Source organism: Coturnix japonica, unplaced genomic scaffold, assembly GCF_054131305.1.
Source record: "Coturnix japonica strain WE unplaced genomic scaffold, WE-NBRP24 Scf083, whole genome shotgun sequence".
Classification (NCBI taxonomy): domain Eukaryota; kingdom Metazoa; phylum Chordata; class Aves; order Galliformes; family Phasianidae; genus Coturnix; species Coturnix japonica.
In genome coordinates, this window is record NW_028188986.1 from 343,975 (window position 1) to 370,311 (window position 26,337).

Consider the following 26,337-nt stretch of genomic DNA (forward strand, 5'->3'; position numbering starts at 1 on the left):
ATGTGGGGAGAAATTGGGGATTTTGGGGCAAAAATGGGGATTTTTGGTAAAAATGGAGATTTTTCGGGGGGAAAAAGGGAGATTTAGGTAAATTTGGGACGAAAACGGGGTTTTTTGGGCAAATTTGGGGGAAAATTGGGGTTTTTGGGGGACAAAAACGGGGATTTATGGTAATAATGGGGATTTTGGGGGAAAAAAGGGCAATTTTGGGCAAATTTGGGGAGAAATTGGGGCTTTGGGGCAAATTCGGGTGAAAATGGGGGATTTGGGGGCAAAAATGGGGATTTTTGGTAATAATGGGGATTTTGGGGGAAAAAAGGGCAATTTTGGGCAAATTTGGGGGGAAATAGGGGGTTTAGGGGGCAAATGTGGGGAGAAATTGGGGATTTGGGGGCAAAAATGGAGATTTATGGTAATAATGGGGATTTTGGGGGAAAAAAGGGCCATTTTGGGTAAATTTGGGGGGGAATACGGGGTTTAGGGGGCAAATTTGGGTGAAAATGGGGGATTTTGGGGCAAAAATGGGGATTTTTGGTAAAAATGGAGATTTTGGGGGGGAAAAGGGAGATTTGGGTAAATTTGGGATGAAAACGGGCTTTTTTGGGCAAATTTGGGGGGAAATTGGGGTTTTGGGGGGACAAAAATGGGGATTTATGGTAATAATGGGGATTTTGGGGGAAAAAAGGGCAATTTTGGGCAAATTTGGGGGGAAAACTGTTTTTTGGGGGCAGATTTGGGTGAAAATGGAAGATTTTGGGGCAAAAATGGGGATTTTTGGTAAAAATGGGGATTTTGGGGGGGAAAAGGGAGATTTGGGCAAATTTGGGATGAAAACGGGCTTTTTTGGGCAAATTTGGGGGAAAATTGGGGGTTTGGGGGGACAAAAATGGGGATTTATGGTAATAATGGGGATTTTGGGGGAAAAAAGGGCAATTTTGGGCAAATTTGGGGAGAAATTGGGGCTTTGGGGGCAAATTTGGGTGAAAATGGGGGATTTGGGGGCAAAAATGGGGATTTTTGGTAATAATGGGGATTTTGGGGGGAAAAAGGGCAATTTTGGGCAAATTTGGGGAGAAATTGGGGCTTTTGGGGCAAATTTGGGTGAAAATGGAAGATTTTGGGGCAAAAATGGGGATTTTTGGTAAAAATGGGGATTTTGGGGGAAAAAAGGGCAATTTTGGGCAAATTTGGGGGGAAATTGGGGCTTTTGGGGCAAATTTGGGTGAAAATGGGGGATTTTGGGGCAAAAATGGGGATTTTTGGTAAAAATGGAGATTTTGGGAGGAAAACGGGAGATTTGGGTAAATTTGGGATGAAAACGGGCTTTTTTGGGCAAATTTGGGGGGAAATTGGGGTTTTTTGGGGACAAAAATGGGGATTTATGGTAATAATGGGGATTTTGGGGGAAAAAAGGGCAATTTTGGGCAAATTTGGGGGAAAATTGGGGATTTGGGGGCGAAAATGGTGATTTTTGGTAAAAATGGGGATTTTGGGGGAAAAAAGGGCAATTTTGGGCAAATCTGGGGGGAAAACTGGGTTTTTTTGGGCAAATTTGGGTGAAAATGGAAGATTTTGGGGCAAAAATGGGGATTTTTGGTAAAAATGGAGATTTTGGGAGGAAAACGGGAGATTTGGGTAAATTTGGGATGAAAACGGGCTTTTTTGGGCAAATTTGGGGGAAAATTGGGGATTTAGGGGACAAAAACGGGGATTTATGGTAATAATGGGGATTTTGGGGGAAAAAAGGGCGATTTGGGGCAAATTTGGGGATAAATTGGGGCTTTTGGGGCTAATTTGGGTGAAAATTGGGGATTTGGGGGCGAAAATGGTGATTTTTGGTAAAAATGGGGATTTTGGGGGAAAAAAGGGCAATTTTGGGCAAATCTGGGGGGAAAACTGGGGTTTTTTGGGCAAATTTGGGTGAAAATGGAAGATTTTGGGGCAAAAATGGGGATTTTTGGTAAAAATGGAGATTTTGGGAGGAAAACGGGAGATTTGGGTAAATTTGGGATGAAAACGGGCTTTTTTGGGCAAATTTGGGGGAAAATTGGGGATTTAGGGGACAAAAACGGGGATTTATGGTAATAATGGGGATTTTGGGGGAAAAAAGGGCGATTTGGGGCAAATTTGGGGATAAATTGGGGCTTTTGGGGCAAATTTGGGTGAAAATGGGGGATTTGGGGCAAAAATGGGGATTTTTGGTAAAAATGGGGATTTTGGGGGAATAAAGGGTAATTTTGGGTAAATTTGGGACGAAAATGCGGTTTTTTTGGGTAAATTTGGGGGAAATTGGGGTTTTTTGGGCACAAAAATGGGGATTTATGGTAATAATGGGGATTTTGGGGGAAAAAAGGGCAATTTTGGGCAAATTTGGGGGGAAATTGGGGTTTTTTGGGACAAAAATGGGGATTTATGGTAATAATGGGGATTTTGGGGGAAAAAAGGGCAATTTTGGGCAAATTTGGGGGGAAAACGTGGTTTTTTGGGCAAATTTGGGGGAAAATTGGGGTTTTTTGGGCACAAAAATGGGGATTTTTGGGGTGAAAATGAGAATTTTTGGTAAAATTGGGGATTTTTGGGGTGAAAATGGGAATTTTTGGTAAAAAAGGGGATTTTTGGGGTGAAAAATGGTGATTTTTGGTAAAAATGGGGAACTTGGAGGAAAAATGGGGATTTTGGGGTGAAAGATGGAGATTTGGGGGCAAAAATGAGGTTTCTTGGGGGCAAAAATGGGGGGTTTTGGTAAAAATGGGGCATTTTGGGGTGAAAAATGGGGATTTTGGGCAAAAAAGGTGAATTTTTGGGGTGAAAAACAGGGATTTTGGGGACTAAAATAGGGATATTGGGGACAAAAATGGGTATTATTGGTAAAACTGGGACATTTTGGGGTGAAAAATGGGGATTTGGGGTCAAAATGGGGATTTTGGGGGAGAAAAATGGCGATTTTGGGTAAAAATGGAGATTATGGGGTTAAATATACGGAATTTGGGCAAAAACGGGCAATTTTGGGTGGAAAAATGGGGATTTTGGGGTGAAAACCAGCAATTCTAGGTCCTGAAATGAGCTAATAGGGGGGATGGTGGAGGGTATTAAAAACAGCTATTTTGGGCTTATTTTTTGCCCAAAATTGGGGTTTTTTGGCCCAAAATTGGTTGTACCTTGATGAGGGTGACGGTGGCGCTGTAGAAGAGGCTGAGGATGAAGAGGATGATGAAGGTCGAAGCCGTCGTCCAAAGGTTGTTAATATCGTCATCGTCCACATCCGGACCCAAATCCAGCAGTTCTAAACCCAAAATAGAAAGGAGAAAAAATGGGGTTTTTTGGGGTTAATTTGAGCATTTTTGGGTCATTTTTGGGGTGAAAATGGGAGATTTTGGGGTAAAAATGGTAATTTTGGGGTAAAAATGGTAATTTTGGGGTAAAAATGGGGGTTTTGGGGTGAAAATGGTAATTTTGGGGTAAAAATGGGGGATTTGGGGGTGAAAATGAGGAATTTTGGGGTGAAAATGGGGGGTTTTTTGGGTTGAAAATGGGGGGTTTTTAGAGGAAAAAATGGGGGATTTGGGATAAAAATGGCAATTTTTGGGTCAATTTGGGCTGTTTTGGGTCATTTTGGGGTGAAAATGGGGGATTTTGGGGTGAAAATGGTAATTTTGGGGTAAAAATGGGGGTTTTGGGGTCAGAAATGGGGGATTTGGGGGTGAAAATGAGGAATTTTGGGGTGAAAATGGGGGTTTTTGGGTTGAAAATGGGGGGTTTTTAGGGGAAAAATGGGGGATTTGGGATAAAAATGGCAATTTTGGGGTCAATTTGGGCTGTTTTGGGTTGAAAATGGGGTGAAAATGGGGGATTTTGGGGTGAAATGGTAATTTGGGGGTAAAAATGGGGTTTTTAGGGGAAAAAATGGGGGATTTGGGATAAAAATGGCAATTTTGGGGTCAAGTTGGGCTGTTTTGGGTCATTTTTATGTGGAAATGGGGGATTTGGGGGTCAGAAATGGGGGATTTGGGGATAAAAATGGCAATTTTGGGGTCAATTTGGGCTGTTTTGGGTCATTTTTGGGGTGAAAATGGGGGATTTTGGGGTAAAAATGGTAATTTTGGGGTAAAAATGGGGGTTTTGGGGTCAGAAATGGGGGATTTGGGGGTAAAAATGGCAATTTTGGGGTCAATTTGGGCTGTTTTGGGGGTGAAAATTTGGGATTTTGGGGTAAAAATGGGGGATCTTTGGGGTGAAAATGGAGATTTTTTTGGTGAAAATGAGGGATTTTAGGGAAAAAAGGCAGTTTTGGGGGGATTTGGGGGAGAAATGGAGGGATTTGGGGGTAAAAATGGGGGATTTGGGGTCAATTTGGGCTGTTTTGGGTCAAAATCCCCCATTTTTGACCCCAAAATCCCGATTTTTGCCCCAATATCCCTCAAAACTTCCATTTTCCTCCCCAAAACGACACAAAACAGCCCAAAATTGACCCCAAAATTGTCTTTTTTGCCCCCAAAATCCCCCTTTTTGATCCAAAATCCTCCATTTTTACCCCAAAATCCCCTATTTTACCTAAAATCCCCCATTTTTGACCCAAATCCCACATTTTAACCCTCAAATCCCCCATTCTTACCCCCCAAAATCCCCCTTTTTTGACGCCAAATCCCCCATTTTTGACACAAAATCTCCCATTTTCACCTCAAAAATGACCCAAAACAGTCCAAAATTGGCCCCCAAATCCCCTTTTTTGACCCCAAATCCCCCATTTTCACCCCAAAAAACCCCAAAACCCCCATTTTCCCCCAAAATCTGCCCACCAAAATGACCCAAAATCCCCCATTTTTGACCCCAGAACCCCAAAAGCTCCCATGTTCCCCCGAAAAATGACCCAGAACAGCCCAAATTGACCCCAAAAATTGCCTTTATTGCCCCCAAATCCCCCCTTTTTTACCCCAAATTTCCCATTTTTACCCCAAATCCCGCATTTTCACCCCAAAAACTCCAATTTTTACCCCAAAAACTGCCACAAAAATGACCCAAAACAGCAGAAATTGACCCCAAAATTGCATCTATTGCCCCCCAAATCCCCCATTTTCTCCCAAAAAATCCCATTTTCCCCCCAAAATGATCCAAAACAGCCCAAATTGACCCCAAAATTGCCATTTTGACCCAAAATCCTCCATTTTTACCCCCAAAATCCCCCATTTTCATCCCCAAATCCCCCATTTTATACCCCAACCCCCCCATTTTATACCTCAAAACACCCATTTTCACCCCAAAAATGAGCCCAAATCCTCCATTTTCACCCCAAAATCCCCATTTTTGACCCCAAATCCCCCATTTTCAACCCTAAAAACCCCAAAACTCCCATATTTATCCCCAAAATGACCCAAAATCCCCAATTTTTACCCCCAAAACCCCATTTTTGACCCAATTTCCTCCATTTTTACCCCCAAAAAACCATTTTTCACCCCAAAAAAACCCATTTTTTCATCAAAATCCCCAATTTTCACCCCAAAAAATCCCAAAACTCCCATTTTTACCCCAAAAATGACCCCAAATCCCCAATTTTTACCCTAAAAACCCCATTTTTGACCCAAATTCCTCCATTTTTACCCCCAAAAAACCCATTTTTCACCCCAAAAACATCATTTTTACCCCAAAATTCCCCATTTTAGACCCAAAATCCCCCATTTTCACCCCCAAAACCCCAAAACTCCCATTTTTACCCCAAAATGACCCAAAATCCCCAATTTTTACCCCCAAAACCCCATTTTTGACCCAAATTCCTCCATTTTTACCCCAAAAATACCATTTTTCACCCCAAATCCCCCATTTTCAACCCAAAAAACCCCAAAACTCCCATTTTTACCCCAAAATGACCCAAAATCTCCAACTTTTACCCCAAAACCCTATTTTTGACCCAAATTCCTCCATTTTTACCCCAAAAAACCCATTTTTCACCCCAAAAACCCCATTTTTGACCCCAAATCCCCCATTTTTGACTCCAAATCCCCGATTTTCAACCCAAAAAACCCCAAAACTTCCATATTTATCCCCAAAATGACCCAAAATCCCCAATTTTTACCCCCAAAACCCCATTTTTGACCCAAATTCCTCCATTTTTACCCAAAAACCATTTTTTTCACCCCAAAAAACCCAATTTTCAACCCAAAAATCCCCAAAACTCCCATATTTATCCCCAAAATGACCCAAAATCCCCAATTTTTACCCCAAAACCCCCAATCTTGACCCAAATTCCTCCATTTTTACCCCAAAAAACCCATTTTTCACCCCAAAAACATCATTTTTACCCCAAAATTCCCCATTTTAGAACCAAATCCCCCATTTTCAACCCAAAAAACCCCGAAACTCCCATATTTATCCCCAAAATGACCCCAAATCCCCAATTTTTACCCCCAAAACCCCATTTTTGACCCAAATTCCTCTATTTTTACCCCAAAAAACCCATTTTTCACCCCCAAAAACCGCATTTTTACCCCCAAATCCCCCATTTTTGACCCCAAATCCCCCATTTTCAACCCTAAAAAACCCCAAAACTCCCATATTTTTCCCCAAAATGACCCAAAATCCCTAATTTTTACCCCCAAAACCCCATTTTTGACCCAAATTCCTCCAATTTTACCCCAAAAAACCCTTTTTTCACCCCAAAAAACCCCATTTTTGACTCCAAATCCCCCATTTTTGACCCCAAAAACCCCAAAACTCCCATTTTTACCCCAAAAATGACCCAAAATCCCCAATTTTTACCCCAAAACCCCATTTTTGACCCAAATTCCTCCATTTTTACCCCAAAAAAACATTTTTCATCCCAAAAACATCATTTTTACCACAAATTTCCCCATTTTAGACCCAAAATCCCCCATTTTCAACCCTAAAAACCCCAAAACTCCCATATTTATCCCAAAATGACCCAAAATCCCCAATTTTTACCCCCAAAACACCATTTTTGACCCAATTTCCTCCATTTTTACCCAAAAACCATTTTTCACCCCCAAAACACCATTTTTACCCCCAAATCCCCCATTTTTGACCCAAAATCCCCCATTTTCAACCCAAAAACCCCCAAACTCCCATTTTTACCCCAAAAATGACCCAAAATCCCCAATTTTTACCCCAAAACCCCCGATCTTGACCCAAATTCCTCCATTTTTAGCCCCAAAAATACCATTTTTCACCCCAAAAAACCCAATTTTTGACCCCAAATCCCCCATTTTCACCCCCAAAAACCCCAAAACTCCCATTTTTACCCCAAAAATGACCCAAAATCCCCAATTTTTACCCCCAAAACCCCATTTTTGACCCAAATTCCTCCATTTTTACCCCAAAAAACCCATTTTTCACCCCAAAAACATCATTTTTACCCCAAAATTCCCCATTTTAGACCCCAAATCCCCCATTTTCAACCCCAAAAACCCCAAAACTCCCATATTTATCCCCAAGATGACCCAAAATCCCCAATTTTTACCCCAAAACCCCCAATCTTGACCCAAATTCCTCCATTTTTACCCCAAAAAACCCATTTTTCACCCCAAAAACATCATTTTTACCCCAAATTTCCCCATTTTAGACCCAAAATCCCCCATTTTCAACCCAAAAAACCCCAAAACTCCCATTTTTACCCCAAAATGACCCAAAATCCCCAATTTTTACCCCGAAAGCCCAATTTTTGACCCAAATTCCTCCATTTTTACCCCAAAAACCCATTTTTACCCCCAAAAAACCCCATTTTTACAACAAAATCCCCCATTTTTGACCCAAAATCCCCCATTTTCACCCCAAAAAACCCCAAAACTCCCATTTTTACCCCAAAAATGACCCAAAATCCCCAATTTTTACCCCCAAAACCCCATTTTTGACCCAAATTCCTCCATTTTTACCCCAAAAAACCCATTTTTCACCCCAAAAACATCATTTTTACCCCAAAATTCCCCATTTTAGACCCAAAATCCCCAATTTTCACCCCCAAAAACCCGGAAACTCCCATATTTATCCCCAAAATGACCCAAAATCCCCAATTTTTACCCCAAAAACCCCATTTTTGACCCAAATTCCTCCATTTTTACCAAAAAAAACCATTTTTTCACCCCAAAAACACCATTTTTACCCCAAAATTCCCCATTTTAGACCCCAAATCCCCGATTTTCAACCCTAAAAACCCCAAAACTCCCATATTTATCCCCAAAATGACCCAAAATCCCCAATTTTACCCCAAAACCCCCATTTTTGACCCAAATTCCTCCATTTTTACCCCAAAAAACCCATTTTTCATCCCAAAAACATCATTTTTACCCCCAAATCCCCCATTTTTGACCCCAAATCCCCCATTTTCAACCCCAAAAACCCCCAAACTCCCATTTTTACCCCAAAAATGTCCCAAAGTCCCCAATTTTTACCCCCAAACCCCATTTTGACCCAAATTCCTCCATTTTTACCCCAAAAATACAATTTTCACCCCAAAAACATCATTTTTACCCCAAAATTCCCCATTTTAGACCCCAAATCCCCAATTTTCAACCCTAAAAACCCCAAAACTCCCATATTTACCCCCAAAATGACCCAAAATCCCCAATTTTTACCCCCAAAACCCCATTTTTGACCCAAATTTCTCCATTTTTACCCCAAAAAACCCATTTTTCACCCCAAAAAACCCCATTTTTACCCCCCAAAATTCCCCATTTTAGACCCCAAATCCCCCATTTTCAACCCAAAAAACCCCAAAACTCCCATTTTTACCCCAAAATGACCCAAAATCCCCAATTTTTACCCCCAAAACCCCATTTTTGACCCAAATTCCTCCATTTTTACCCCAAAAAACCCTTTTTTCACCCCAAAAAAACCCTTTTTCAACCCAAAAAACCCAAGACTCCCATATTTATCCCCAAAAATGACCCAAAATCCCCAATTTTTACCCCCAAAACCCCCAATCTTGACCCAAATTCCTCCATTTTTACCCTAAAGAACACATTTTTCACCCCAAAAACATCATTTTTACCCCAAAATTCCCCATTTTAGACCCAAAACCCCCCGTTTTCAACCATAAAACCCCCAAACTCCTATATTTATCCCCAAAATGACCCCAAATCCCCAATTTTTACCCCAAAAAACCCATTTTTGACCCAAATTCTTCAATTTTTACCCCAAAAAAACCTTTTTTCACCCCAAAATCCCCCATTTTCAACCCAGAAACCCCCAAACTCCCATTTTTACCCCAAAAATGACCCAAAATCCCCAATTTTTACCCACAAAACCCCATTTTTGACCCAAATTCCTCCATTTTTACCCCAAAAAACCCTTTTTTCACCCCAAAAACATCATTTTTACCCCAAAATTCCCCATTTTTGACCCAAAATCCCCCATTTTCACCCCAAAAAACCCCAAAACTCCCATTTTTACCCCAAAAATGACCCAAAACTGCCCTTTTTCCCCCCAAAATCACTTTAAATGGCCGCCATTTTGGATGGGGGAGGGGTCGACCCTAATTAACCCCGTATGCTAATTAGGCTCATTAATTATGCAAATGAACCCAATCCATCCCATTATCATTCCCACCCACCCAATGGATCCCAATGACGACCCCAATTAAACCCAATTAATCCCAATTAACCTCATTAACCCCGACCCCACTAATTAAGTCGATGCCTCTAATGACCCTAATTAATCCCGTATGCTAATTAGGCTCATTAATTATGCAAATGACCCCCAATCCATCCCATCATCCCCATCCACAGCCCCATAATGGACAACGATGAACCCAAACTCAACCCCGCTAATTAAGACGATGCCTTTAATGACCCTAATTAAGACCGTGACCCTAATTAACCCCCCCTAATTATGCTAATTAACCCCTTAATTATGCTAATGAGCCCAAATCATCCCCATCCACAGCCCCACAATCAACCACAAACTCAATGATCCCAAAGCTTTAATCTCAATGGGACCCCAATCGATTTCGACCCCCAATTAACACTAATTAAGACAGTGATCCTAATTAACCCCCCTAATTATACTAATTAACCCCTTAATTATGATAATGAGCCCAAATCATCCCCATCCACAGCCCCCAATAGACAACAATGACCCCAATGATAACCCAATGGATCCCAATCCAACCAACCCCAATCCCAATGACCCTAATTAAGACCGTGACCCTAATTAACCCCCCTAATTATGCTAATTAGCCCCGTAATTATGCTAATGAGCCCAATCCAGCCCATCATTCCCAGCCCATCCAATGGATCCCAATGATGAACCCAAGCTCTTCCAATTAAGACCCAATGGATCCCAATCCAACGAGCCTCAATCTCACTCGTTAAGATGATGACTCTAATGACCCTAATTAAGACCAAGACCCTAATTAAGCCCTAATTAAGGCCTCTAATTACTCTAATGAGCCCAATCCATCCCATCATCCCCCTCCACAGCCCCCAATGGACAACGATGACCCCAATCTACCCCATCAATCGATCCCAACTCTTCGAACCCCAATCCCGCTAATTAAGATGATGACTCTAATGACCCTAATTAAGACCAGGACCCTAATTAAGGCCTCTAATTACACTAATGACCCCAACCATTCAACCAACGTCGACTCCGAGCCCAAATAGACCCCAATGAAGACACTGACCCCCAATTGAAATCAACGACCCCATAGACCCTCCAAAGCTCATCTCCACTTTAATCCCAACCGGAGCCCCAATTAACGAGCTAATTAAGACCAAGATCCTAATTAAGCCCTAATTAAGGCCTTTAATTACTCTAATGACCCCAATCCATCCCATCATTCCCCATCCACAGCCCCCAATAGACAACAATGACCCCAATCTCCCCCATCAATAGAACCCAATCCAACGAACCCCAATGCCTCTCATTAAGACGAAGACTCTAATGACCCTAATTAAGATTATGAGCCTAATTAAGCCCTAATTAAGCCCTTTAATTACTCTAATGACCCCAAGCCATCCCATCACCCCCATCCAGAGCCCCACAATCAACCACAAGGGACTCCCAAGCCAACTCAATAACCCCGAAGCTTTAATCTCAATGGGACCCCAATCAATTTTGACCCCCAATTAACACTAATTAAGACCATGACCCTAATTAAGCCCCTTAATTATGCTAATTAATCCCTTAATTATGCTAATGACCCCAATCCATCCCATCACCCCCATCCACAGCCCCCAATAGACAACGATGACTCCAATGAAAACCCAATGGATCCCAATCCAACCAACCCCAATCCCAATGACCCTAATTAAGACCGTGACCCTAATTAACCCCCCTAATTATGCTAATTAACCCTCTAATTATGCTAATGAGCCCAATCCAGCCCATCGTTCCCAGCCCATCTAATGGATCCCAATGATGAACCCAAGCTCTACCCAATGAAGACGCAAGGGATCCCAATCCAACGAACCTCAGTCCCGCTAATTAAGATGATGACTCTAATGACCCTAATTAAGACCGAGACCCTAATTAAGACCCTCTAATTATGCTAATGAGCCCAATCCATCCCATCATCCCCATCCACAGCCCCCAATAGACAACGATGACCCCAATGTCCCCCATCAATTGAACCCAATGCAACAAACCCCAGTCCCGCTAATTAAGATGATGACTCTAATGACCCTAATTAAGACCAGGACCTTAATTAACCCCTCTAATTATGCAAATGACCCTTTAATTACTCCAATCCATCCCATCATCCCCATCCACAGCCCCACAATCAACCACAAGGGACTCCCAAGCCAACTCAATGACCCCGAAGCTTTAATCTCAATGGGACCCCAATCGATTTCGACCCCCAATTAACACTAATTAAGACCGTGACCCTAATTAACCACTCTAATTATGCAAATTAGCCCTCTAATTATGCAAATGACCCCAATCCATCCCATCATCCCCATCCACAGCCCCACAATCAACCACAAGGGACTCCCAATCCAACTCAATGACCCCGAAGCTTTAATCTCAATGGGACCCCCTCCCAATTAACACTAATTAACATGTTAATTAATAACAGGCAGAGGCCGAATCGGCCAAGACCAAGGAGACATTGACAGCACTGCTTTTACCCGAGGCCTTATCCACAGACTTCTGAGCCAATTGAAGAGGCAAAGCTTCATGGCCAACCAAACAACTATAGACGTTCCCGGCGCCCCATTCTACAGCCCCCAGCCTTTAATTAGCCACGTAGGCTGCTCATTAGTTAATTAAGAGCCCTAATTAGGGCTTCTCGTTAGGGTAATGAGCCACAAGACAGCCCATAGTTCCCAGCCCATCTAATGGGTCCCAATGATGAACCCAAGCTCTTCCAATTAAGACCCAATGGATCCCAATCCAATGAGCCTCAATCTCACTCATTAAGACTAAGACTCTAATGACCCTAATTAAGTCCAAGACCCTAATTAAGCCCTAATTAAGGCCTCTAATTATGCAAATGACCCCAATCCATCCCATCATCCCCATCCAGAGCCCCCAATAGACAACGATGACCCCAAACTGAACGACCGAAGCAACACACCGCTTTAATCCCAATCAATTCTTCGACCCCTCATTAACACTAATTAACATGTTAATTAATAACAGGCAGAGGCCGAATCGGCCAAGACCAAGGAGACATTGACAGCACTGCTTTTACCCGAGGCCTTATCCACAGACTTCTGAGCCAATTGAAGAGGCAAAGCTTCATGACCAACCAAACAACTATAGACGTTCCCGGCGCCCCATTCTTCGGCCCCAACCTTCAATAGACTATAAGCCACGTAGGATTCGTTGATGGGATCTTCTCCTTGATTTAATGGGGTGGTGGTCAACCAATGGGATTGGGGAAGGGGTTCCCCGTTCCTAAGCCAGCGGACGAAGAAGTCGGGGGGGTTGAAGCCTTGGATCATGCAGGTGATGCTGAGGCGTTGGAGGCCGGGTTGTTGGTCCGATGGCGGGGGGTAGATGGAGATGGAGGGGGGGCGGGCGTTTCTTGCTGTTGTTTTTGGGGGAAAAAATGGTGTTTTTGGGGTTTTTAGTGGTTATTCAGGTTCTATTCATTCTTATCTTCATGAATCACCCCCTTTTTCCCCATATGTTTGACCATTTTTGGCTGTTTTTTGGCCTCTTCCCACCATATTTCACCGCCATTTTCTACTGTTACTTACCGCCATTTTTTGCCCATTTTTGCCCAATTTCTCCCATTTTTACCCCATTCTACCCCCAGTTTCTCAATTATCCCCCCGTCTTCCCCCATTTCTCCCAATTTCACCCAATTTCCCCCCATTTTACTCCATTTTTAACCCATTTTCCCATGTATAACCCAATTGAAGGGGTAGATGGAGATGGAAGGGGGGCGGGCGTTTCTTGCTGTTGTTTTGGGGGGAAAAAAGGGCATTTTGGGGGTTTTTAGTGCCTATTTAGGTCATAGCCATCCTAACCTACATCAGTTACCCATTTTTTGGACCATTTTTGGCCCATTTTTCACCATTTTTGGCCCATTTTTCACCATTTTCACCCCCAAATTCTGCCATTTTCACCGCCATTTTCTACCGTTACTTACCCCCAATTTTGCCCATTTTTACCCAATTTTACCCCACTTTCCCCCCAGTTTCTCAATTATCCCCCTATTCTCTCCCATTTCACCCAATTTTAGCCCATTTTTGCCCATTTTGTCCCATTTTAACCCATTTTACCCCCTATTTTCCCACATCTACTCAAGGGAAAAAGTAGATGGAGATGGAGGGGGGGCGGGCGTTTCTTGCTGTTGTTTTGGGGGAAAAAATGGAATTTTGGGGGTTTTTAGTGGATATCCAGGTTCTATTCACTCTTAGTTTCATGAATTACCCCTTTTTTCCCCACTTTTTTGGCTGTTTTTGGCCCATTTTTCACCATATTTCACCCCCATTTTCTACCGTTACCGCCATTTTGTGGCTTATTTTTTTGACCATTTTTTGCCCATTTTCCCCCATTTTTCCCCCACTTTACCCCCATTTTCTCAATTATCCCCCTATTCTCTCACATTACCCCTAATTTTACCCAATTTTACCCAATTTTTAACCCATTTTCCTCATTTTAACCCAACTTCTACCCAATGGAAGGGGTAGATGGAGATGGAGGGGGGGCGGGCGTTTCTTGCTGTTGTTTTTGGGGGAAAAAAGGGCATTTTGGGGGTTTTTAGTGCCTATTTAGGTCATAGCCATCCTAACCTACATCAGTTTCCCCTTTTTTCCCCATATTTTTGACCATTTTTGGCTGTTTTTTGCCCATTTTCTCCAGTATCTACCAGCATTTTCTATCATTACTTACCGACATTTTGTGGCCTATTTTTTTGCCCAATTTCCACCATTTTTGCCCCACTTTTACCCCATTTTTACCCCAAGTCTGTCATTTTAACCCGATTCTCCCCCATTTTATCCCTTTTTTGGCTATTTTACCCCGTTTTACCCCCATTTTTCCCCACTTTAATCCAAAATCAACCAATTGGTGGAGGGTAGATGGAGATGGAGATGGAGGGGGGGGGGGGCGGGCGTTTCTTGCTATTGTTTTGGGAGGAAAAGGGCATTTTTTGGGTTTTTAGTGGTTTTTTGAGGTTGTAGAAAGTGGTACTTATATTCATTACCCATTTTTGCCCCATTTTCCAACATTTTTCCCCCTATTATCCCCATATCCCCCAAATCTCCTGCATATACCCCATATCACTCCATAGACTCCCCATATCCCCCCATAGACCCCATTTATCCCCCCTATATACCCCCCATCTCCCCATATACCCCCATTTACCCTCCATATCCCCTTTTCTCCCCCATATACCCCCTATGTTCCAATATACTCCCCATATCCCCCCATAGACACCCCATATCCCCCCATAGACCCCATTTATCCCCCCTATATACCCCCCATCTCCCCATATACCCCCATATACCCTCCATATCCCCTTTTCTCCCCCATATACCCCCTATGTCCCAATATACTCCCCATATCCCCCCATAGACACCCCATATCCCCCCATATCTCCTCTATATAACCCCCAAACCCTCCATATCCCCCCATATCCTCCCAATTACCCCCATTTATCCCACCCAAACCCCCCATATCCCCCCATAGACACCCCATAGAGTCCCATAGAGCCACATAGAGTCCCATAGACACCCCATAACCCCATATAACCCAACTCACCCTCCGTCTTCTTCATCCTCTCCTCAACTGGAAACAGCAACTCGGGATGGTTGACCCTACAGACGTAGGCGTCCCCTCCGTCCCATTCATCCACGCACACCGAAGTCGTGGCCTCCACCATATAGAACCCATTGCTTTGTAGGACTTTCTGCCCCACGGATGTCTCCATCCGACCCCCTTTCTCCTTCCACCATGACACCTCCAGGCCGTCCACGTTGGCCATGTTGCTCACCCGGCATTTCAACTTGGCTGTTTTACTAAGGAAGATATCCACGAAGGAAGGGGGGAAGACGCGGACGCTGATCTCGGCCGGGTCGGGGGTGTCTACTGCAAGGAATTAAGGGGGTTTGATTGAAGTTAGAAGCATAAAAAGTACCATTTTTGAGCTTTTTTGGCCCAAAAACTAGCTCTACAGACATCACTTATGGTGGTAGGCTAAAAAAGTTGGGTTTCGTAGGCCCAAAAATGGGTTTTCTAGGGTGTTTCTGACCCAAAACAAAGGCCAGAGGAAGAATGTAGGGTGGTAGGCCAAAAAAGTTGGGTTCTGCGGCATAAAAATGGGATTTTGGGGGGTTTTTGACCCAAAATGAAGATATCCACGAAGGAAGGTGGGAAGACATGGACGCTGATCTCGGCCAGGTCGGGGGTGTCTACTGCAAGGAATTAAGGGGGTTTGATTGAAGTTAGGAGCATAAAAAGTACCATTTTTGAGCTTTTTTGGCCCAAAAACTAGCTCTACAGACATCACTTATGGTGGTAGGCCAAAAAAGTTGGGTTTCGTAGGCCCAAAAATGGGTTTTCTAGGGTGTTTTTGACCCAAAACGAAGGCCAGAGGAAGAATGTAGGGTGGTAGACCAAAAAAGTTGGGTTTTGTGGCATAAAAATGGGATTTTGGGGGGTTTTTGACCCTAAAATGAAGAGTAGAGGCGTCGATTATGGTGGTAGGCCAAAAAAGTTGGGTTTCGTAGGCCCAAAGTTGAGATATTTAGGGGTTTTTGCCCCAAAATTAAGAGTGACAGCAATGGTTGGGTTGGTAGACCAAAAAAGCTGGGTTTTATAGGTCAAAAATTGTGGTTTTTAGGGTGTTTTTGACCCAAAAATGAAGAGTAGAAGCATCGATTATGGTGGTAGGCCAAAAAAGTTGGGTTTCGTAGGCCCAAAAATGGGTTTTCTAGGGTGTTTTTGACCCAAAATGAAGGCCAGAGGAAGAATGTAGGGTGGTAGACCAAAAAAGTTGGTTTTTGTGGCATAAAAATGGGATTTTGGGGGGTTTTTGACCCAAAATTAAGAGTAGAGGCGTCGATTAGGGTGGTAGGCCAAAAAAGTTGGGTTTTGTAGGCCCAAAGTTGACATATCTAGGGTTTTTTGGCCCAAAATGAAGGCCAGAAGGAGAATGTAGGGTGATAGACCAAAAAAGTTGGGATTCATAGGACCAAAGTTGGCATTTTTTGCCCCTAAAATGAAGATATCCACGAAGGAAGGGGGGAAGACGCGGACACTGATCTCGGCCGGGTCGGGGGTGTCTACTGCATGAAATAAAAGGGGTTTTAGTGAGGTTGGACCCCATTTTGGGCTTTTTTTGACCCAAAAATTGAGACTCGAGGCGTCACTTATGGTGGTAAGCCAAAAAAGTTGGGTTTCGTAGGCCCAAAGTTGAGATATTTAGGGATTTTTGACCCAAAGCTAAGAGTAGAGGAGTCATTTATGATGGGGTGCCAAAAAAGTTGGGTTTTGTGGGACCAAAAATGGGATTTTTTTAGGGTTTTTTTGGCCCAAAATGAAGAGTAGAGGCATCAATTATGGTGGTAGGTCAAAAAAGTTGGGTTTCGTAGGCCCAAAAATGGGTTTTCTAGGGTGTTTTTGACCCAAAACGAAGGCCAGAGGAAGAATGTAGGGTGGTAGACCAAAAAAGTTGGGTTTTGTGGCATAAAAATGGGATTTTGGGGAGTTTTTGGCCCAAAAATGAAGAGTAGAGGTGTCGCTTATGGTGGTAGGCCAAAAAAGTTGGGTTTCGTAGGCCCAAAGTTGAGATATTTAGGGGGTTTTGACCCTAAATATCTCAAGATATTTACTTGTAGCCACAAATATGAACTTTCAGACCCCAAAACCCCCAAATTCACCCCAAAAACCCTCAACTTACATTCACATTCCATCCTTGCATCACCACATTTCATAGCCCCCAAATGGGCCATTTTTGGCCTTTTCCCCCCAAAAATCCACCCAAAATCACATCTAACCCCTCCCCATTCCTAAATATGGACTCTCAGTCCCCAAAAATCCCAAATAAGCCCAAATTCACCCCAAAACCCCCAAACTTACATCCACATTCCATCCTTGCGTCACCACGTTTCAAGGCCCCAAAATGGGCAATTTTTGACCTTTTTACCCCAAAATTTTGACACAAAACACAACCTTCTCCCTCCCATTCAAAAATATGGACTTTCAGACCCCAAAAACCCCCAAATTCACCCCAAAAACCCCAACTTACATCCACATTCCATCCTCTTGCTGGTGTTCCTCATCTCCCCATCCACGAGGCAACTAAAGACGACTCCGGAATCCCATTCACTCTCCCCAAATGGCCCCCCCAAAGTTGCCATTTTTGGCCTTTTTCACCCAAAATTTTGACCCAAAATCCCTCTTTTTTCTCTCGTAGCCAAAATTATGAACTCTCAGACCCCCAAAAATCCCAAATAAGCCCAAATTCACCCCAAAACCCCCAAACTTACATCCACATTCCATCCTCGCGTCACCACATTTCATAGCCCCAAAATGGGCAATTTTTGGCCTTTTTTCCCCAAAAAACCACCCTAAATCACATCTAACCCCTCCCCAAACAAAAATATGAACTCTCAGACCCCAAAAACCCCCAAATTCACCCCAAAAACCCCAACTTACATCCACATTCCATCCTCTTGCTGGTGTTCCTCATCTCCCCATCCACGACACAACTAAAGACGACACCGGAATCCCATTCGCTCTCAGTCACTTCCACTTTACTTTGAGTCACCGTTTGGGTTCCGACGGTTCCGGTCCAATATTGAACATTGGATCCGATGACGGGGGATCCGTTTTTGTACCAATTCACTTGTTTGGGTTTTCGGTTCCCTTTGGTTTGACATAAGACGGTGGCGTTGCGGAAGGGGCCGTCGAAGGCGTCGCGGGACGGGGGGTGGATGGTCACTTGGACGGGGGTGTTGGAGGGGGTCGAACCTAAATGGGGAGGAAAGGGTTAATAAGGGGTTAATAAGGGGTTAATAAGGGGGTCTTGGGGTCTTTTTGGGGTCAATAGGGGGGTTATTAAAGGGTAGGGGGGCAATAGAGTGGGGTTGGGGGTCTATTAGGGGTATTGGAGGGGGTCGAACCTAAATGGGGAGGAAAGGGTTAATAAGGGGTTAATAAGGGGTTAATAAAGGGGTATTGGGGGGCTATTAAGGGGTAGGGGGGCTATTAAGGGGCTCTAGAGGGGGTAGGGGGGCTCTAGAGTGGGATTGGGGGGCTATTAAGGGGCTATAGAGTGGGGTAGGGGGGCTATTAAGGGGTAGGGGGGCTTATTGGGGTCGATGGGGGGCTATAGAGTGGGGTTGGAGGGCTATTAAGGGGCTATAGAGTGGGATAGGGGGGCTATTAAGGGGGCTATTAAGGGGTACGGGGGCTTATTGGGGTTGATGGGGGGCTATAGAGTGGGGTTGGGGGGCTATAGAGTTGGGTTAGGGGGGTATTAAGGGGTAGGGGGGGCTATTGGGGGCTATAGAGTGGGGTTAGGGGGGTATTAAGGGGGGCTATTAAGGTTATTAGGGGGTGGATGGTCAGTTGGAGGGGGGTGTTGGAGGGGGTCGAACCTAAATGGGGAGGAAAGGGTTAATAAGGGGTTAATAAGGGGTTAATAAGGGGGTATTGGGGGGCTATTACGGGGTAGGGGGGCTATTAAGGGGGCTATTAAGGGGTACAGGGGCTTATTGGGGTTGATGGGGGGCTATAGAGTGGGGTTGGGGGTCTATAGAGTTGGGTTAGGGGGGTATTAAGGGGTAGGGGGCGCTATTGGGGGCTATAGAGTGGGGTTAGGGGGGTATTAAGGGGGGCTATTAAGGTTATTAGGGGGTGGATGGTCAGTTGGAGGGGGGTGTTGGAGGGGGTCGAACCTAAATGGGGAGGAAAGGGTTAATAAGGGGTTAGTAAGGGGTTAATAAGGGGTTAATAAGGGGGTATTGGGGTCTTTTGGGGGTCAATAGGGGGGCTATTAAAGGGTAGGGGGGCAATAGAGTGGGGTTGGGGGGCTATTAGGGGTATTGGGGGGGGTAGTTGAACCTAAATGGGGAGCAAAAGGGTTAATAAGGGGGTATTAAGGGGTCTATTAAGGGGTAGGGGGGCTATAGAGTGGAGTTGGGGGGCTATTAATGGGGCTATTAAGGGGTACGGGGGCTTATTGGGGTCGATGGGGGGCTATAGAGTGGGGTTGGGGGGCTACTAAGGGGCTATAGAGTGGGGTAGGGGGGCTATTAAGGGGTACGGGGTCTTTTTGGGGTCAATGGGGGGCTATAGAGTGGGGTTGGGGGGCTATTAAGGGGGCTATTAAGGGGTAGGGGGGCTATAGAATGGGGTTAGGGGGCTATTGGGGGGCTATAGAGTGGGGTTAGGGGGCTATTAAGGGATAGGGGGCCTTATTGGGGTCAATAGGGGGCTATAGAGTGGGGTAGGGGGGCTATTAAGGGGGCTATTAGGGGTCTTGGGGTCTTATTGGGGTCGATAATGGGGCTATTAAGGGGTTGGGGGGGCTATTGGGGGGCTATAGAGTGGGGTTAGGGGTCTATTAAGGGGTTGGGGGCCTTATTGGGGTCTATAGGAGCTAATGGAGGACCATAGAGAGACTTGGAGGAGCCAGAGAACCATAGAGACGAACCGAAGAACCATAGAGACGAGCTGGAGGACCATAGAAAGAACCTCCCCCCCCCCCCCCCCCCAAACCCGGAAGTCCCAAACCCGGAAGCCCGAAACCCGGAAGTCCGAAACCCGGAAGTCTCGAACCAGGAAGTCCCGAACCCAGAAGTCCCAAACCCGGAAGTCCAAAACCCGGAAGTCCAAGCTCAAGGACCACCAAGAGCCTTGGAGGACCAGAGGACCATAGAGACGAGCTGGAGGACCATAGAAAGAACCTCCCCCCCCCCAAACCCGGAAGTCCCAAACCCGGAAGCCCGAAACCCGGAAGTCCCAAACCCGGAAGTCCAGAACCCGGAAGTCCTGAACCCGGAAGTCCAGAACCCGGAAGTCCCAAACCCGGAAGTCCCAAACCCGGAAGTCCATCTGGAGGACCACCAAGGTCCTTGGAGGACCAGAGGACCATAGAGACGAGCTGGAGGACCATAGAAAGAACCTCCCCCCCCCCCAACCCGGAAGTCCCAAACCCGGAAGCCCGAAACCCGGAAGTCCCAAACCCGGAAGTCTCGAACCAGGAAGTCCCAAACCCGGAAGTCCCAAACCCGGAAGTCCTAAACCCGGAAGTCCAGAACCCGGAAGTCCCAAACCCGGAAGTCCTCCCGCGTCCCCTCTAACCTGGGTTCTCTATGATCAACTCGGCGTTCCCCCTGGGATGAGTGGCCCGACACCGGAAGGGCTGCCGACTTTTCCCTTCCGTTTGGGTCATCCGGAAGCTGCTGACGGCTTTATACGTCATATCCGGTGCTCGGATAGGGTTAAAATCGGAAGCCGGAAGTGTTTCGTTATCATTGTCGGTCCACCGGAAGCTAATGGAGGACGGCCGGAAGTCGAAGGCGGCGCAGCCAATGGCGTACAAGGAAGGGGAGGGGGAGCAGGGAACCAATGGGAAGAGGCGGGGGGGGGAGGGGGAGGAGGAGCCTGGAGGGGGGAGAGAAGGGGGGGGGTTACTGGTTTATACTGGTTTATACTGGGATATACTGGTATGGACTGGGATGGACTGGTATGGACTGGGATATACTGGGATGGACTGGTCTATACTGGTCTATACTGGGATGGACTGGGCTGGACTGGGCTGTACTGGTCTATACTGGGTTGGACTGGGCTGTACTGGGCTATACGGGGCTGTACTGGTCTATACTGGTCTATACTGGGCTGTACTGGGATGGACCGGTCTGTACTGGTCTATACTGGGCTGTACTGGGCTGTACTGGGCTGTACTGGTCTATACTGGGCTGGACTGGGCTGTACTGGTCTATACTGGGCTGGACTGGGCTGTACTGGGCTATACGGGGCTGTACTGGTCTATACTGGTCTATACTGGGCTGTACTGGGATGGACTGGTCTGTACTGGTCTATATTGGGCTGTACTGGGATGGACTGGTCTATACTGGTCTATACTGGGCTGTACTGGGATGGACTGGTCTATACTGGGCTATACTGGGCTGTACTGGACTATACTGGTCTATACTGGGCTGTACTGGGATGGACTGGTCTATACTGGTCTATACTGGGCTGTACTGGGATTGACTGGACTGGGCTGTACTGGGCTGTACTGGTCTATACTGGACTGTACTGGGCTATACTGGGTTATACTGGGATGGACTGGTCTATACTGGTCTATACTGGGCTATACTGGGCTATACTGGGATGGACTGGTCTATACTGGTGTGTACTGGGGTATACTGGGCTGTACTGGGGTATACTGGGCTGTACTGGGCTGTACTGGTCTATACTGGGCTGTACTGGGCTGTACTGGGCTGGACAGGTCTATACTGGTCTATACTGGGATGGACCGGTCTATTCTGGTTTGTACTGGGCTGTACTGGTCTATACTGGGATGGACTATACTGGTCTATACTGGGCTATACTGGGCTGTACTGGGGTGTACTGGTCTATACTGGTCTATACTGGGCTATACTGGGATGTACTGGTCTATACTGGGCTGTACTGGTCTATACTGGGTTGTACTGGTCTATACTGGGTTGTACTGGTCTATACTGGTGTGTACCTGGCTGTACTGGTCTATACTGGGCTGTACTGGGTTGTACTGGTCTATACTGGTGTGTACCGGGCTGTAGTGGTCTATACTGGGCAGTACTGGTCTATACTGGTCTATACTGGGCTGTACCGGGCTGTACTGGTCTATACTGGGCTATACTGGGCTATACTGGGCTGTACTGGTCTATACTGGGCTGTACTGGGTTGTACTGGTCTATACTGGTGTGTACCGGGCTGTAGTGGTCTATACTGGTCAGTACTGGTCTATACTGGTCTATACTAGGCTGTACCGGGCTGTACTGGTCTATATTGGGCTGTACTGGTCTATACTGGTCTATACTGGGCTGTACTGGGCTGTACTGGTCTATACTGGTGTGTATTGGGCTGTACTGGGCTGGACAGGTCTATACTGGTCTATACTGGGATGGACCGGTCTATTCTGGTTTGTACTGGGCTGTACTGGTCTATACTGGGCTGGACTGGACTGTACTGGTCTATACTGGGCTATACTGGGCTATACTGGGCTGTACTGGGATGGACTGGTCTATACTGGTCTATACTGGGCTGTACGGGTCTGGACTGGTCTGGACTGGTCTATACTGGGCTGTACTGTTTCATACTGGGCTATACTGGTCAATACTGAGCTGGACTGGTTCATACTGGGCTGTGCTGGTCAATACTGGTCTATACTGGGATGGACTGGGATGGACTGGTTCATACTGGTCTATACTGGTCTATACTGGTCTATACTGGGCTGTACTGGGATGGACTGGTCTATACTGGGCTGGACTGGTCTATACTGGGCTGTACTGGGCTGTACTGGTCTATACTGGTGTGTACCGGGCTGTAGTGGTCTATACTGGGCAGTACTGGTCTATACTGGGCTATACTGGGCTGTACTGGTCTATACTGGTCTATACTGGGCTATACTGGGCAGTACTGGTCTATACTGGGCTATACTGGGCTGTACTGGTCTATACTGGGCTGTACTGGACTGTACTGGTCTATACTGGTCTATACTGGGCTGTACTGGGATTGACTGAACTGGGCTGTACTGGTCTATACTGGTCTATACTGGGCTATACTGGGCTGTACTGGGGTGTACTGGTCTATACTGGTCTATACTGGGCTGTACTGGACTGTACTGGTCTATACTGGTCTATACTGGGCTGTACTGGGATGGACCGGGCTGTACCGGTCCATACTGGTCCATACTGGTCCATACTGGTACCGGTACCAGTATAAACCCGTACAGCTCTGGTACCCCATACTGGTCCATACTGGTCCATACTGGTCCATGCTGGTCTATACTGGTCCATACTGGTCCATACTGGTACCAGCACCAGTATAAACCAGTACAGCTCGGGTACCCCATACTGGTCCATACTGGTCCATGCTGGTCCATGCTGGTCCATACTGGTCCATACTGGTACCGGTACCAGTATAAACCAGTACAGCTCGGGTACCCCATACTGGTCCATACTGGTCCATACTGGGTCCATACTGGTCCATACTGGTCCATACTGGTCTATACTGGTCCATACTGGTCCATACTGGTACCAGCACCAGTATAAACCAGTACAACTCCGGTACCCCATACTGGTCTATACTGGTCCGTACTGGTCTATACTGGTCCATACTGGTCCATACTGGTCTATACTGGTCCGTACTGGCCCATACTGGTCTATACTGGGTCCCATTGCCCCTTAGCGGCCTCAGTTCCCATTAATTAACCCCATTAATTAACGGCCCTATGGGTAATTAGTGCTAATGACTTAATGAACGCCATTAATTAGCAGCAGGTAATGAGTCTTAATGATTCCGGACCCCAATTAATTTCTTAATTAGCCCTAATATTCACTAATTAATTAAGTCCAATTAATTAATTAATCCGATACTTGGTTATTTCTAATGACTCCCAATTAAATAAGTCCAATTAATTACCACTTAATTCACAATTAATTTCCATTAATTACCATTAATTCCCAATTAATTACCAATGATCACAATTAATTCCCATTAATCACCACTTAATTACCAATTAATTCCCATTAATTACCAATTATCTCAATTAAATCCCATTAATTACAACTTAATTCCCAATTAATCCCCATTAATTCCTAATTAATATCAATTAATTCCCATTAATTACCAATTAATACAATTAACCCCCATTGATTCCTAATTAATACCAATTAATTCATATTATTTCTCAATTAATACCCAATTAATTTCCATTAATTAACTATTATAGCAATTAATTCCCATTAATTCCCAATTAATACCAATTAATTCCCATTAATTCCCAATTATCGCAATTAACTCCCATTAATTAAGATAATTCCTAATTAATGCCGGTTAATCCCCATCACCAATTAATTAACGCAATTAATTCCCATTAATTCCTAATTAATACCAATTATTTCCCATTAATTAACAATTATCGCAATTAAATCCCATTAATTAAATTAATTCCTAATTAAAACCAATTATTTCCCATTAATTACTAATTATCACAATTAATTACCATTAATTCCTAATTAATTTCAATTAATTCCCATTAATTCTTAATTATTTCCACTTTATCTCATTATTTCTTAATTATTTCTAATTATTTCTAATTATTTCTTAATTAATTACCTCTAATTACTTCTATTTATACACAATTATTCACTTAATATCCCAATTATTTCCCATTTATTTCCATGTCTAATTACTAATTAATCCTAATTAATTACTTCTAATTACTTCTAATTAATTCCAATTAATTCCATTTATTTCTAATTAATTCCAATTATTATTAATTATAGGCATTTATTCCTAATTATTTCCAATTAATTCCAATTAATTTTAGCTTCTAATTAGTCTTAATTACTCCTATTTAATCCTAATAACTCTTAATTAGTCCTAATTAGTCTTAATTAATTCTAATTATTTCCATTAAAATCAGCTAAAAATCACCAAATCTACTTAAAATCCACTAATATTAATCGTCATTAATAACCCCTAATTAACTTAATTAAACTAAACTAATTACCTCTAATCATCACTAAATGATTAATAATTAATAATTAATAATTAATAATTAATAATTAATAATTAATCGGATCCAATTTTGGACAATTAATGGAAAAATTCATTAAGAAAATAAGGAGAAATTTGGGTCAAAAAGGTCAAAATTTGGGTCCAATTTCATCTTTATTAATTACTATTAATTGCTATTTATAACTAATTAATCGATCTATTAATTACTAATAATTAATGATAATTATTGATATTTATAATTAATTATTATTGTTGATAATATAATAAATCATTATTAAATTCCTTCAAAATTCGATTAATTTCCCAATTAATTTCATCTTTATTAATTACTATTAATTATTATTAATTATTATTAGTAACTAATTAAATAACTACTTAATTAATCCATTAATTACTAACAATTAATTATCATTATTGATAATATGATGAATCATTATTAAATCTCCCCGTATCTATATTAATTATTAATTAAATTAGTATTAATTATTAACTAATCAATAACTAATTAATAACTAATAAATAACTAATAATTAATCATTAATTATTATTAACCACTAATAATCAATCATTAATTAACAATCCCTCCAAAAAGCCCCAAATTGTCACTTTTTCACCCAAAAAATCCCCCATAAAACATCACTTTTTTAAACCAATTTGCCCAAAATCGCCTTTTTTCACCCCAAAAACCCAAATTGCCCAAAATCGCCTTTTTTCACCCCAAAACTTCACATTTTTCACTCAAAATTAACCAAAAAAGGCTTTTTTTCCCCATAAAACATCACTTTTTTGAATCTATTGTCCCAAAATCGCCTTTTTTCACCCCAAATTGCCCCAAATCGACTTTTTCCACCCCAAAAACCCAAATTGCCCAAAATCGCATTTTTTTAACCTCAAAACTTCACATTTTCTCCCCAAAATTAACCAAAAAAGGCTTTTTTCCTGAAAAATATCCCCTATAAAACATCACTTTAAAAAATCTATTGTCCCAAAATCGCCTTTTTTCACCCCAAAACTTCACATTTTTTCACCCCAAAAACCCAAATTGCCCCAAATCGCCTTTTTTCACCCCAAAAACCCAAATTGTCCAAAATCGCCTTTTTTCACCCCAAAACTTCACATTTTTCCCCAAAATTAACCAAAAAAGGCTTTTTTCCTGAAAAATATCCCCCATAAAACATCACTTTAAAAAATCTATTG

General features: G+C 43.7%; 1 gene segment (V, D, J or C); it reads right to left on the reverse strand.

Moving 5' to 3' along the window:
- LOC107307035 (Ig mu chain C region-like) overlaps positions 1–26,337 on the reverse strand; it is a 67,640-nt gene that overhangs the window by 598 nt on the left and 40,705 nt on the right. Inside the window, 8 exon segments of the C gene segment in view lie at positions 3,159–3,283; positions 12,641–12,979; positions 14,373–14,522; positions 15,163–15,489; positions 15,744–15,815; positions 16,449–16,688; positions 18,061–18,375; positions 20,713–21,015. Coding sequence covers positions 3,159–3,283; positions 12,641–12,979; positions 14,373–14,522; positions 15,163–15,489; positions 15,744–15,815; positions 16,449–16,688; positions 18,061–18,375; positions 20,713–21,015 — 1,871 coding nt within the window.